The sequence below is a fragment of the Bacillus rossius genome, chromosome 6 (genome assembly GCF_032445375.1).
Source record: "Bacillus rossius redtenbacheri isolate Brsri chromosome 6, Brsri_v3, whole genome shotgun sequence".
Classification (NCBI taxonomy): Eukaryota; Metazoa; Arthropoda; class Insecta; order Phasmatodea; family Bacillidae; genus Bacillus; species Bacillus rossius.
The window spans coordinates 57,796,099-57,811,332 of NC_086334.1; the positions used below are offsets into that span (position 1 = coordinate 57,796,099).

Below are 15,234 nucleotides of genomic sequence, written 5' to 3' on the forward strand. Positions count from 1 at the left end.
TTTTTTTCAAATATTAATTTTTTTGTTTAAAGGCTATTTTTGTATATTGTGATCATCCCTAATTTAAATATTTTGTTTAGGCACAAATATTTACTGCAAATTATATGCAAGTTGTAGAATGTCATGCAATTGATCGTAAAAATTAATACTTGCTTGACTATTTACTGCTGTTTGATGATTCTTGGTTGACAGCTGGAAAAACAATTTGTAATCAGGCATATAATGCAAGAGAGCGATTATACACCAATCCCTCTCTTAGCACGATGAATGCATTCCTAAAAATGATAGTTATCCGAAATCACGTATTCTGAAGCATTGGTCTCAATAAATAGCAAGGCTAATTTACTTAATGTGTTCCAAAACGTGTAGGCAAATATTCTGTACATAATATAAATCTCTGGAATAACACTCAGCGATAAATATGTCACACTATGTATCTTTATAAGCCTACCATAGAATACATTGACAAATGCAACACCGCGTATGGACCTGCTGTATAAGGTGAAATAAGCTAAAGAAATATAACTCACATTAATTAAATGAGGGTCTTGAAAATCTGTGCCAAAATTTTGCCAATTTGCAGTATAGTTCTATCACTGTTTTGCCTCATGTCGAAGTGCATTCTACCCACTCTATTTCTGACACACCATAGTGGCTTAACCTCCGGTGATACATGTTTACAAACTGCCTGGGTTTGTCACTGGTCTTTCCTGAGAGTTCGAGTAGCTCGACTTGGCTCACTGAAACATGTTTCCACGTGTCTTAAGTGGAGCTGTTCTGAGTCTGGCTAGACGTCTCACATGTCATGTGTCTCGCATCCTTAAACCGCTTTCAGATGTACCACCCATTTTTGAAAGAAGTATTTCAATTTTACCCATACATTTCATGTGTTTGAATGTACAGCAATTTTGGCTCCAGGTGATTTCGCATGTTTGCGCGTTACAGTGTCAGTACTGTAATGTATTAATTTTGATATCGTTCCATAAATAACTAAAATTCAGGCTGTATTTTATTTTTGAATTAGAAACTACCAAACTAATTTGAGTACCTGTTGACTCTAGAATATCTGATTTATACATAAGCTGTGTTAAGTGGTATATTAAAACATCATTGTAAACAAAGTAAATGTTAAAGTGTGGGTGCTGTGGATAAGATTGTATTAATAACAAAACCTTGTGTGATCTATTCAAATTCATTACTATATTTTCTAAAGTGAAAGTTACGAACATCCTACAACAACTGTATGTATAATTATCGTGATGAACAATATGAATTTTTTCACAAAATTTCAGTACAATACACTCTGGCGTGTCTTACGGAACTAGATGCCTTGCATGGATTGGGTTTTATGGACTATTACTCTAATGGTGTAATATTCACTTGTTTAAACCATTCCAAACTTGTCTCGAGACAGTCTTAAACAAAACATATATACGTATGATATATATTCCAAGAGCAAACAACAGATGATTTTTGCTTCGATTAAGTTATTGCTAGCTCTGCGGGTGAAGCAGTACTTCTGGTAAATACAAGTTGCTGTGAGGATAGAATGTCTAAGCAACTCGTAGATTAATGGTTAATTAATTGAAATTGGCAACTACCAAATCCACACAAGGATTCGATTCCCGAATTAAAATAGTTACAATTTATGATGTTATCATCATTTGAAAGGAACTTGACGGTTTTCTGTTGGTATGAGTAAACTGGTGAGCTGAAACTAGGAATAGGTCTTTAAATATAAAAAAGTTTCCTATTAATATGAATGTTTACTTTATACAACGACAATGGGACATCGGTGTACAAAAGTCACTTAGAAATAACCAACATTGGAGCGAAGATCAAGTACATTTCTATTTCTCCTGGTAGACTTGGCAGTCTTTGGCCAACCTCCACACTTATTCTTGATCACAGCTCCTGATAAGAATGTCTGATGACCTCGATTCTTGTAGTTCCAAACCCTGTATACTCAAACTCCGGTCTGGATCTGCTGGTTCTCCTCACTAACTGGAATATAGTACTGGTGTCGCCTTTGGAAGTGGATTGGATCATTTATTGTCGTCTTCCTGCACATCGGTGGTTCTTTGAAATCTTCTATGTTGGTTGCTCTTCTGACATCATGTACTCCAAATATTGCCTTTATGAATTTGGCACTCGTAGTTACTTTTCGTAAAGTTTCAGTATTAGGTCAATTCCTCCACTTACATATGCTGCATTTTTAGTTGTCTAAAGAATTGTCTTCTATAATATTTTTGATGTGAAATTTAATATTAGTTGATGACAGTAACTTATTATAATTTTCGCAGAAGTCTTATTTTTAGAAATATTTTTTAGTGGATTATCATTCTTGAATCGAGTTTATCCCTATCATGACAGTTATACTGTGACGTGTGTGTCACGTCACTTAACACATAAAAATTACATTTGTCTTACCGACACTACGCAGATACAAATTTCATCCATATTGTGTTCAAGATTCAACTGCCAAAAGTTGCAAATAAAAAACAAATAATCCATTGCTAAAATGAGTCTCTTATTTTATTTTAAACATAAATAAATGCACTTATACTACATTATGAAGATTATTAAAATGTTTTTGGTCAAATATCATGTTATTCTTGTTCTTTGCTAGGAAGGCTAAACTTCTACCTTCATAGTACACTTAAGATATTCCGGTACAACTATTTTTACCGTTAAGCATGAAGTCATCACCTTGTGGTTCCAGACATACTTAATTGTTCACCCACAATGCACATACTACTCTGCCTACATGTCTGGATTGGGCCCATTTTGCACAATATATATTATTCAAGGTTAACATACTTCTTTACTGTACTCAGGTCGATGCCTAGGCCTGTTCGTCCGGCCTTGCGGTGTGTGTGGTAGTCAGGCCGGTACACTACCTCTATTCTCCTTGCTATGCTGCACGTTAAGCATTCCAGCATACACATGCCCTGAGAAAACTTGACCGCGCCCGGAATGTGTAGCATGTGCTTGTTATGACCTAGTTCTTTGAAGCACTCGTGCACCAAGATGATCATGTGGTTAGTCAGTCCGAGTACCAACACCACTCGCTACCTGGTCTCTGCGTTCCGACGCACAACCATACATAACTTTCTTTCAGGTTTTTCCATTTAAGAACATGCACTGGTCTCACTCCTCGCTGTTGGCGCCACTTGACATGGGGTTTTTAAGACATAATTTGGTGAGAATAGTTCAAGGTGTTTTAATGGGTGCCGTGTGGTTAAGGGCAACACGGACCAAATGAGAACTTTAAACTCAGGGCATTACGTAGCCCAATTGATGGAAAAATGAGACAAGGCCCCTTACATTAATGCTTTGTGCACAGATCTAGTCAGCTTTCAGTCCCAGACCTGCAGAATGTCAATGAAACACATGGGCTCTCTTGGCATCCCACACACCTCTACACTTCCACGCACTCCCACGTGGTTGAAGAGAAAAACATGTTTCCAGCAATACATACCTTACTATACTTTTCGTGCTCCCGTACTTCATGGAAGTTGATGTAGAGCAATCCAATGAGACAAGGGATAAACTTCCTCTTTCTTCCTCTTGAGTGATGGAGCATTGTTCACCACGGCCTAGTGCACATGTCACGTAAATTATGGCAGGACAGGAGAAGGGGTGGACGGTTCTGGAGAATGAAAATCTAATGTTAGATTTAAAATAAGAGAATATTTTAAATCTCCCCAAAAGCTGTTGGTAAAGATGATGTTTTCACCTATTTTCAGGGAAATGAAAACAAAATTTTACATTGGCTTTAATAATACCTGTAGAAGAAAACCAGGTTAATCTAATTTTACTATATTAATTTTGTAACTGAAACAATAAAAATATAATGCCTTCTTAGCATACAACAATTTATGTAATTTATAAAAAAAATTATATTTCTAAGTATAAGTGTTGTGTTTTTTTTTTTTTGCCCTGTCATGGTACTATACATTCTAAATGTTTTTGACATAGGAAGCTGAGGAACATTTAAAAAAGGAATACGAAGAAATAGAAATCTGTGAAGAATATGTTTCCAAATTATCAGAAGAAACTAATGGTAAGTACGCTAAGTTTACTGGTAACTTAAACTTATCTTTAATATTTAACACAATTCAATTTAGTGTAACTCAAACTTACTTGTGTTGTAGTATCAAAAATACTAGGTGAGGCAGAAGGGTCGGACGTTTATGAAATGGCTAGTACTCACCTCCTATTGGGGCGAGCGCCTTGCGGCCAGTCCTGACAAGTTTGTGAGGTCTTAGCATTTGTTTATCAGTTGACGTCATGGTGCCGTGTGTATAGTAGAGCACCATAGTTTTGCATACAACATTTTTGTCAGAATTAATGAGTCAGTCACGGGAATTCAGTGCAAATTTCATCGTCACTTCAACATCCACAGAAACCAAGCTGTTCCCTTAAATAACACCATTCTTCGTTGGGTTGAAGCACTTCGTATGCAAGGAGTTTTGATGAACAGAAAACCACTAGGGTCTCCACGAATGGCTTGAACCCATGAAAATGTAAAAGTTGTTCGATAAGCCCTTTTGCACAGTCCAGATTGATATGTTTGGCGGCATGCTGCTGAACTCAGCCTCAGTAATCGTTCAGTAAAGCGTATTTTGCATTTAGAGCTGCATTTACACCCCTACAAATTGGCCATTGTGTAACAGTTGCAGTCTGGGGATTATGCTCAACAACTGACCGTCGCGCTTGAGATGGAAGCACTTTTTCAACTAAATGAAAATCTTATTTTGTTCATGAGTGATGTTCATTTTCATCTCAATGGTATGGTGAATCAACAGAACTGCCGTTATTGGGCTAATGAAAATCCTAGAGATTTACACGAAAGACCGCTGCATAGCCTGAAAGTGCAGCTTGGTGCGCTATAGCCACAACTTGCACCATTACCTCTTACCTTTTTGCAGACGATAATGGTAATGCTGTTACCATGAACTCGGAGTGCTATGTCAAGATGATCAACAACATCTTTTTTCCTAAATTACTACGAAGACGAATGCCCCAGGATGGGGCAACGGCCCACACAGCTAGAGCTTCAATGGACATTATTCGCCCTCTCTTCCCTCGTCGCGCCAATTCCATGTTTCGTGATGCTCACTGGCCTCCTCTGTCTCCCAGTTTAACCATGTGCGATTTCTTCTTGTGGGATCACCTCAAGGCACGCACGTGTATACCAGCACAATCCCCAAACAATAGAGGAATTTAAGTAAGCGATTCGCGTGGAAGCCGCTCAAATCGGCGGACTGAAGTTGGAAAGAGTGAATGCTAACTTTCAAGAATGCCTCCAAAAGTGCATCGCTGGTCATGGCCACCATATAAAGGATGTGATTTTCCACACTTGATTTTCTCAAATGCTATGGAAAGACAAACCAATATTTGTCAATAATTATTTTTTCTGAAAACAGTTTTAGTTGAAATTGAAATTATTATAGGTAATAGACCCTTTCTGAAAAAACATAAGGGCCATGAAAGGGAAAATAATAGGTTCCTAGAATGTTCATAGTAAAAAGATGCATATCAAATTATATTATCAGGTTGACTGCGGTGATTGTAGAACTTCATTCATTCAAACATAATCCAATGCTCAGTGCTCCATATTAAAGGTGTTCATCACGTGGTGTTTAACTTTCTGATGCAGACCTCTAAGACTTGGAAGATTATGCCGACAATTTTACACTTTAAACATTTCTGTTGAAGCATTAAAAGAGTTAAAATGTTTGTGAATGTTCTGACAGTATTACGTTTCGAAAATATAAATTGATAGTTGTTTTAAAAGCTTACTTAAAAGACTATTTTCGGTCATTTTGAAAAGGCTTTGTAGACAAGAGCTATACACAAATCTCCATTCTGTTTTTATAAGAACATAGTGTTGTCAATTATGATTTGTCCCCCATTGACACCGCGGGAAATTTAGAGTAAATCTCATATTATGATGACACTGCGCTCATTTCTAGCGTAAAGTTGGGTGAACTGGATTGTAATGTCTGTGTGAGGATGAAATAAAGAGAAACTTGCAGGAATCAGCTTAGAATGTGAAGAAACGTTAAGTAGGAGACGAAGAAATATCGGGGAACATGTCTCAGTGTCTGCGCGATAGGCGTGCGGTAACAAAGCTTATTGCCACCCTCTTAAATAATTTCCATCTCACTCACTAAAAATTCAGTTTTAGCAGTACGATTCGTTAGCATCATGTCGCAGGACTATCAGAAATCAGGCATGGCAAGATTAATTTGTCTGCACCTATTAAAATAAAATGGGCACCATTATAGCTTAACAGCAAAGAAATGTAACATTTATGAAATTATTTAACATAGTGAACTATAAAACTTCTTGGTTTGTTGGTTCAGCTTTTAACAAGTTATAATGCCAACTTTTCATTTTCTTTCTAAACATGTAATGTCATTCCTGCCCTTCCTTACATTGACTTTATATAGTAAATGAAAATGGACTCATTGATACTATACACGCTAAATATATTTCCAGCAAGAAAACATCAACTGGTATGCGTATGGCTGACAAGACTGAAACGCTGTCCACATCTTCGGAAGTTATAACAGTAGAACAATTAGCACCACATGAAATTTGTATTCAGTTGCATGTAAACATTTAAAGCTTAATGATTTGCTCGTCAAATTTCGGTGCGAGAGGCTTAGCTATAAGTGTAAGTTTTTTTATGAGCCTCAAGGTAAAAATTAGCAATAGAGGTATTAGTAAATAAAGTTTCACAGTGTTGAGCAAGTGCAAAAAAACTACGTAAATAAAAAGCAAGACTGAAAAATACTGTTCAATAAAGATAAGAAATGCAGACATTAAAAACTTTTTACCTACTTTGAATCCTGCCCAGGTTGAAACTTTATAGAAATATGTTTATTTATTTTATTCACGCTTAACATTTTCATCAGCTTAAATTATGGTTCGCTTATTCTATGCAATTGTGTGTGATTTGAAATGTATTTTCTTTGTCTATGATTATGATTTTATCTTTGGTCATAAACCTTAAATTTTATTTTAATTCATTTTTTTCCTCTACATTTGTAAAGAATAGGAGTTTTCATTACTTAATTTCTGGACAAACAGTTCATGTTTTGTCAAAATTTAGAGAATCGCGTTGTTATTAACAAGATAGAGGAGAATGTTCTTCTAGAATGTTCGTCAGTAAGCACGTTTTAAGTTAGATTCTCCAAATGTCTACTACAAGAAATATGAAGATAAATATTTCAAGCTGGATTGCTGAAAATTAGAGAAGATTTATTGATATTTGCAAGAAATTAAGTGGATTTATATAAAATGATTTACGAAGAATTACCAGTTATTATCAACGAGTCCTGAACCATTAGCTGCTGATATCGACATGTAGAGAAGAACTTACCAGGAATATATAATTTTGAGGATAATCTAAAATTGACCTGCGAGAGAATAATCGACAAATCCAATGAAGGTTTGATGTCCGAATCTACTTCTGTCCTGTCCAACAATGACTGATTGAAGGAAGGTGTGGAAGAACGTTTCAACTCGACGATGGAGTATCCAGAGAAGGACGATCCGTGAGCCAGTCTGATGACCAGCCCCAGGAGACCGTTCGAGAGGAGTGCCCGAAGGACTGTTTCTACCAGTAACGAGAGTGATGGAGGTTATTGTCCTATGATCGCGCCGTGCAGTGGTCACCGAGTATTGCCTATTTTCCCTGGTGTGGTTTGCTGAAACCGAGGTTGGTTTGTCCCAGTCCCGTCCCGTCGCTGTATAAACTTTCGTCGTTACGTTCAAGATTTCTATCCACGTTAATAAACAATCATTCATTCAAAGAGACTTAAAGAATTGAAAGTTTAAATTAAAATTGTAACTCATATTCTGCATACATACTAACTTGGCTAATTTAATTTATCGTATATTATACCGGGATCCCAGTATTAGTTTTAGACGTAGTACATGATTGTAATTCATTTTGGAGTTAGTAACTATTGAGTAGGATGTTTATTCTGGTGTAGTATGTTTTCACTGAAACCCAGAGGTTTGCTCACCGTCTGATTACTAAACGGCACACACTCATATATAATTGATTTTTGCTTATGGTAACTTTCAACTTGAACTAAACTTAAAAATGAAAGATAATTTTTAGTTTTTTGATCTAAAGTAACTGATTTACATGTTGGCCTAAATATTCATATTAGGAACTTGATTACTACTTTGCACTTGGATTGATGAGTAAATAAAACCCCTGAAAGAATTCCAAATATCTTAGATTGGCAAATAATTTTACTTATACTATAGTGTGACTTATTAATTCTGTGAATCAAATATGTTGTATGATTGTTATGTCAACGATACATCAATACTATGATAATACACTACCATTTGTTACAGATATCACATACTATTATTTACCATAGATAAAATAGTTACACCAAGAAATATTTTCAGTTTGGATTCTAGTAGGGTTAATTTACACTCTTCAATTCGTTCATCCTGGCAGGACACCACAGATGTTAGGAAATTGATAATAAATAATTAATAATTTCCGTATTGATAATAAATAATTAATAATTTCTGTTTGACACATTGTTGGGTTCCGCGCATATTATGGCACCCAATGTTTAGGCTGTATTTCGGTGGAAACAACTGTATACTACACAGGGACATTGAAAACCTAAATAGTAGGAGAGAAGTAAATTTTGAATCCCAGGTTATGTCATTTGAGGGAAATCGAGATCCATATTTCCTCAAGGGAAGTACACACGGAGATAGGAGTAGTATACAGTCGGAAATAGGTTCTGAGAGACTGTTAGGAGTAGGAGAAATGGAAGCAGAGACAGTCCCGGAACTTCATCACGATGCGAATTCCCCGATCAATTGTTAGTTGCAACAGGATGAGGAAGCGACTCGAACAGTAAAGGAACTTCAAAATGTTACGCTAGAACAGATGTTCAGATTTATACAGGAGGAGAAACAGGAGCGCAAATGCAAGGAACAGGAGGAGAAACAGGAGCGCGATCGCAAGGAACAGGAGGAGAAACAGGAGCGCGAACGCAAGGAGAAACGGGAGCGCAAACGCGAGAAACAGAAGGAGAAACGGGAGCGTGAATGCGAGAAACAGGAGGAGAAACGGGAGTGCGAACGCGAGAAACAGGATGAGTAACAGGAACGCGATTGCAAGGAACAGGAGGAGAAACAGGAGCGCGAACGCGAGAAACAGGAGAATACTGAGAGACTAGATAATATTGCACGAATTTTGAATACGGCGTTAAACAGTTTGGCTGCCGAAACAGAACAACTTCGAACAGATATTACACAAACACAACAAAAAATGGAGCAAAATTTTACTGTCGTTCACGAACGTATTGAGTCATTAGAAAATACTGTTCCGCGTTTGAAACATGTTGTCAATCGATTACAACAGGACCTGGAAAACACAGTACCGTGTTTGAAGGAAAATATTAATCAATTACAAAAGGATTTAGAAGGGAAAGTAAACCGAGTAGAAATACGCGTGGAGGAAATGGAGAGAGAGGTCAGACAACACACTGCGTTGTGCACTACGAAACCAGCAGTCACAAATGAGAAGAATAACAACACAAGGGAAAATATTAGTGTAGCTTGTTCAATTGGAATAAGCGCAGAACCGACCACTACTATTAGTAACGATTTTCCATTAGTTACTGATTCGATGTTAACACTACACCATCCCGCTAGGAAATGGTTGGACAACATTCCTACGTATGCCGGAAAATGTACAGAGAACCCCAGGAAATTTCTCAACCAATACGAGGAGTACTGTAATATATTCAAGTTATCGGAAACGGATAGGCTGAAAAACATCAGTCATTGTTTGAAAGACACCGCATACTATTGGTGGGAACTACTCAAAGATTCGATCACTGATTATAGTTCTTTCCGCAAGTCATTTCTACAACAATTCTGGAGTACCAGAATACAAAGTAATTTGCGTATTCAGTTACATTCTGAAAAGTTCGAACCTAGGAAATTTCAAAACCTAGAAGCCCACATAAGCAACATGTATGAGAGGACACGTTATCTAGACTGTAACATGGAAGATGAAGAATTTATAGCGATGATACTATCTCAGTTACCTGTTAGGTATCAGTTACAGTTAACTGGACGTAACTACAACGGAATAGTTGATTTCAAAGAACAATTGCTTAACTATGACCGACTCGAAAAGCTTGATAGGGCGAACTCCAACAAGGAGGTGTTCGAACGTAAAAACACTAATCAATCTCCGCCATTGTATCAAAATTGGCGAAATAAAAGTGGTGAGCAGGAGAATGGACAAAAACCATCACGCGTGAATACATTGAACGTAGAACCATCCAGAAATCAGTGGTATTATAAAGGATACCGGGGTCGACGTCGAAATTACAATTACTGGAGTAGACCGAACAGTTCAAACGGTAATCAAAGACAACGAGATAATTACGACCAAGGACAACACTTTAGCCAACAACAGAAAGGGGCTGTTTGGTTCTCGAATCAGAAATTAAATACAGACCAGGTAGTAGAACACTGCGCGTGTGATCGAAACACGTCACGCGGTCAATATCGCGTAGAAGCCCAAACCTTTTGTCCATCGGGAAAAGTAATAACGAGCATGAGTAACACCGAACACGAGGTTTCGCGAGGGTAGAATGCCAACCTTATTTCTCCAAGCAACGAAAATGGCAATAGGAAATGGCCGTCTAACCAAACGAATGATTGTGCGAACTTTAGCCTAGGAGGAAATCAGGCGCAAAACATGGCAAAGATTTCTGGTCAGATAACAACGTGGCTACCTGACCAAATAAAGGGATTCACTAATCAAACGGGAAACTAGTCAGGGAGGGTGTACCACAGCTCCTATCACCGCTCCCTAATAAGAATGTGGAAGGGGCTAATACCCACAACGAATATTCATTGGAAAATCGAACGAACACTTTAGTCACAAAACGGATCAATGCTGTGATGTTCAAAGAAAACGAACGCGATTTTCTACTCAGCGAACCCTGCGTAGAAACCGGTAACGCTAAGGAGGCATTGTGTCCTGAAATCACACTTATCATAAATGGAGTCAGGTCACCTGTTTTGTTGGACAGCGGAGCAGAAATTTCATGTATTAGTGAAGATTGTGTCTCCACGATTGAAAGCGCAGGAATTAAATTACCTCGTATGCCCATTCCGAGTATTAAGATCTTAGGAGTAACATCCAGGGCTAGTCCCATAATCAATCGACAAACCTTATTAGAGATCGAAGGATTAGGTAACGTAAAAACGCGTGCCTATCTTAATAGTAAAAGGTTTGGCAAAACCGATTATACTAGGAATCGATTTTCTTACTACGTATAAAGTTATATTGGATTTCGGAGGATGGATGATTACGGCTATGGATAATTTAGAAAACCCGACTACTCCAGAAAGATGGGACGTTACGGACAAATGCGTATCCCTTATTAGAGAAGTAAATCCTTATACAACAATATGCAATACTACTCTGACCAATCTAGATGCTACCGAGGAAGACTTGCGTAATGCAGTGAGTGGAGTCACTTTAATTAATAATAACGAGAAAAATGGACTGTTTCAAGTTTTAAAAAATTTTCAGAAAGTATTTTTGGATAAACCCGGCCTAAACAACTTGTACCAGGCTAGCATATGTGTAAAACCAGGCGAGCCGTTTCATAGGAAATCTTACCCGATACCAATCAAATTTTTAAGTGAAGCCGAAGAATACTTGCAGTTGATGTTAGACTGGAAGGTAGTTGAACGAGCTCCCAGCCCTTTTACCAATGCTATCCTGTGCGTCAGAAAGAAGGACGGATCCGTGCGGTTATGTTTAGACGCACGTGAAATTAACAAGATAACCATCCGAGACCGAGAAAGCCCCCGACCGATCAGTGATATTTTGCGATTATATCAAGGTGTAAAATTCCTAACCACTTTAGATTTGTCGGCCGGCTATTGGCAAATTCCTTTGAAGAAGGAATCACAGAAGTATACATCATTTTTATGTAAGAATTATCAGTACGTATTTCGAGTAATGCCTTTTGGGTTATGTAATGCCGTGGCAGAATTCACGAGGTGTTTGGACCAGACATTAGGACATGAATGTAAAAGTTTCGCGCGTGCGTATGTCGATGACATACTTATTACTTCGGCGTCATTTGAAGAACACTTAATCCATATTAGTATTGTACTAAGTTACGTGATGCTGGCATGACGGCGAAGTTGAAGAAGTCCATGTTCTGTCGACAAGAATTACCTATCCTAGGCCACATTTTGACACCTACCGGCATTAAAACGTCACCCGAAAAATTTCAGAGTATTACCAACTTTCCTACGCCTAAGAACTTCAAACAATTAAGGACTTTTCTTGGGGTAATCGGATTCTATCGCAACTATAGTGATAAAATAGCCAGAGTAGCTGTACCCCTTTTCCGGTTATTAAAAAAGGACCAAGCATGGGATTGGTGTGAAGAAGCCAAGAAAGCGTTTGAGGACTTGAAGAAAATTTTCGTCGAAGAACAAGTCTTACACCACCCTGTTCTAGGCAGAGATTTCCTGTTATATACAGATGTGTCAGCCTACGCGCTGGGCGCAAAATTAGCACAAGCGGACGATGAAGGTTTAGAGCGTATTTTCGCGATGGCAAGTCGAACTCTAAACAATGCCGAGAGAAACTATACAGTCACAGAGCGAGAAACCTTAGCAATTATATGGGCATTGCAAAAATTTAGAGACCTGTTATTGGGCGAACATGTAAAATTGCTGACAGACCATCAAGCCTTATTGTTTTTAAAAACTGGAAAAATATTTGGTAGCAGATTAACTAGATGGTGTCTACTTATACAAGAATATGACATCGAAATTTGTCATATCAAGGGCAAGGAAAACGTAGTAGCGGACTACCTTAGCCGAGTACCGGATGTCGTGGAAAATGAAATACCTAACAAGAATAATCCGAAGGAATCTTTAGTCGCTCATTTAGTTACAGAACAAATCGCTCATAACGACACTATCAAAAATATTTTTCAAAATCTGGAGCAACTCCAAGATGATGATGTGTTTTGTGAAAACATTAAGGTAAAACTTCAAAACGTTGGATCGGAGCACAAACTCAATACCAAGTATTGTATTTCTGATAATGGTATCCTATTTTGCCAGGGAAAACTATGTTCCCGATTTGAAGATGTATGGAAACCGGTCATACCTAGGGAAATAATAAACAAGGTTATATGGGAGATCCATCGAAATTGTGCGCATGTTGGTTCCGAGAAATTGACGGCGGCGTTGAGTAGAAAATTGTATTGTCCTAATTTGCCTAAATGTGTAGCGAAAATTACCCGTTCCTGTGACCTCTGCCAAAAGGCAAAACACTCCCAACACAACCTGATCGGTGAGACGCAACCGATAATTCCGAGAGGACCTTTACAATTGGTGTCCGTAGACTTACTGGGACCATTGCCTCGATCAACCGCTGGGGTGAAATATGTATTTGTAATGTTAGACGTATTCTCCAAATACGCAAAACTATACCCCATAGTCAGCGCCACTAGCAAAGTCGTTCTTCAAAAGGTAAAAAAATTTGAAACTGAGGTGGGACATGCCGAAGCTATTATTTCCGATCACGCTACACAATTTACTAGTCCAATATGGCAAGAAGGATTGAGACAAATGCGAATTACACCAACCATGTCTTTGATTAGACATCCTCAGAGTAATCCTGTCGAACGACTAATGCGCACATTGGGTAACATGTTGCGTACATTCTGTTATGACACGCAACAAAATTGGATGACCAAACTACCATTTATTGAGTGTGTCATTAATCACACCATACATAGCTCAACCAACAACACCCCTTACGAAGTACTTACTGGAAAACCATCTCATAAAATACCAGATACTTTGATACCTAAGCTAAAACTTGAGTTTGCGGAAGAGGAAAAACAAGAGCTGGAAGAAATAAGACGTGAAACTGAGGAGTTAGTTAAGGCTAAGCTGACATCCGCTGCAGATCTCAGGAAAAGGCATCAGAAATTTTCAGGAAAAACTACGTTCGTTTGCGGAGACTTCGTACTAAAAAGGACTAACCCAATCAGCCAATTCTGGAAATATGTAACCCGAAAATTATTTTTATTGTTCAACGGACCGTATGTAGTGACGAAAGTTATTAGAAACAACTGTTATGAACTGTCCGACCTTAAAACCAGGCAGATAGTAGGACACTACAACATTACCCAGCTTAGGGAATATCACCAGCCCATTTTAACATGATTATCTTGACAGTTTCACACCTATAATTTTAATCCTACGTCACGTTGACACAGCATTCATTAGATTTTTTTTAGTTATACTCCAACATGTGTTTAATTTATTATTGTTAACATATGGTTAGTTGTTAGTAGTTAATGATCAAATGCTAGAATAGAATAACTTAAGTGAAAAGGACACTGAGAACTTTAAGTGAATGAACATTTATTTAGTGTTATATCAGAAATGTCATTCTGCTGGTTATAAAAAAAAACTGCCCGCAATGAACATTTCTAGAAAGGGGCAATTCTATAAAGGTAATTTCTACACTTTATAGAAATATGTTTATTTATTTTATTCACGCTTAACATTTTCATCAGCTTAAATCATGGTTCGCTTATTCTATGCAATTGTGTGTGATTTGAAATGTATTTTCTTTGTCTATGATTATGATTTTATCTTTGGTCATAAACCTTAAATTTTATTTTAATTCATTTTTTTCCTCTGCATTTGTAAAGAATAGGAGTTTTCATTACTTAATTTCTGGACAAACAGTTCATGTTTTGTCAAAATTTAGAGAATCGCGTTGTTATTAACAAGATAGAGGAGAATGTTCTTCTAGAATGTTCGTCAGTAAGCACGTTTTAAGTTAGATTCTCCAAATATCTACTACAAGAAATATGAAGATAAATATTTCAAGCTGGATTGCTGAAAATTAGAGAAGATTTATTGATATTTGCAAGAAATTAAGTGGATTTATATAAAATGATTTACTAAGAATTACCAGTTATTATCAACGAGTACTGAACCATTAGCTGCTGATATCGACATGTAGAAAAGAACTTACCAGGAATATATAATTTTGAGGATAATCTAAAATTGACCTGCGAGAGAATAATTGACAAATCCAATGAAGGTTTGATGTCCGAATCTACTTCTGTCCTGTCCAACAATGACTGATTGAAGGAA

The 15,234-nt window shown here is 37.4% G+C and overlaps 1 protein-coding gene across 5 annotated transcripts in view; it reads left to right on the forward strand.

The window, feature by feature from the left end:
• The window catches only part of LOC134533230 (gastrula zinc finger protein XlCGF57.1-like), a 69,003-nt gene that overhangs the window by 23,643 nt on the left and 30,126 nt on the right, over positions 1 to 15,234 (forward strand). For all 5 annotated transcript variants that reach the window (XM_063370637.1, XM_063370636.1, XM_063370634.1 and 2 more), the window contains one exon: positions 3,982 to 4,066. In XM_063370637.1, coding sequence (XP_063226707.1) covers positions 3,982 to 4,066 — 85 coding nt within the window. The remainder of the gene's footprint in view (positions 1 to 3,981; positions 4,067 to 15,234) is intronic.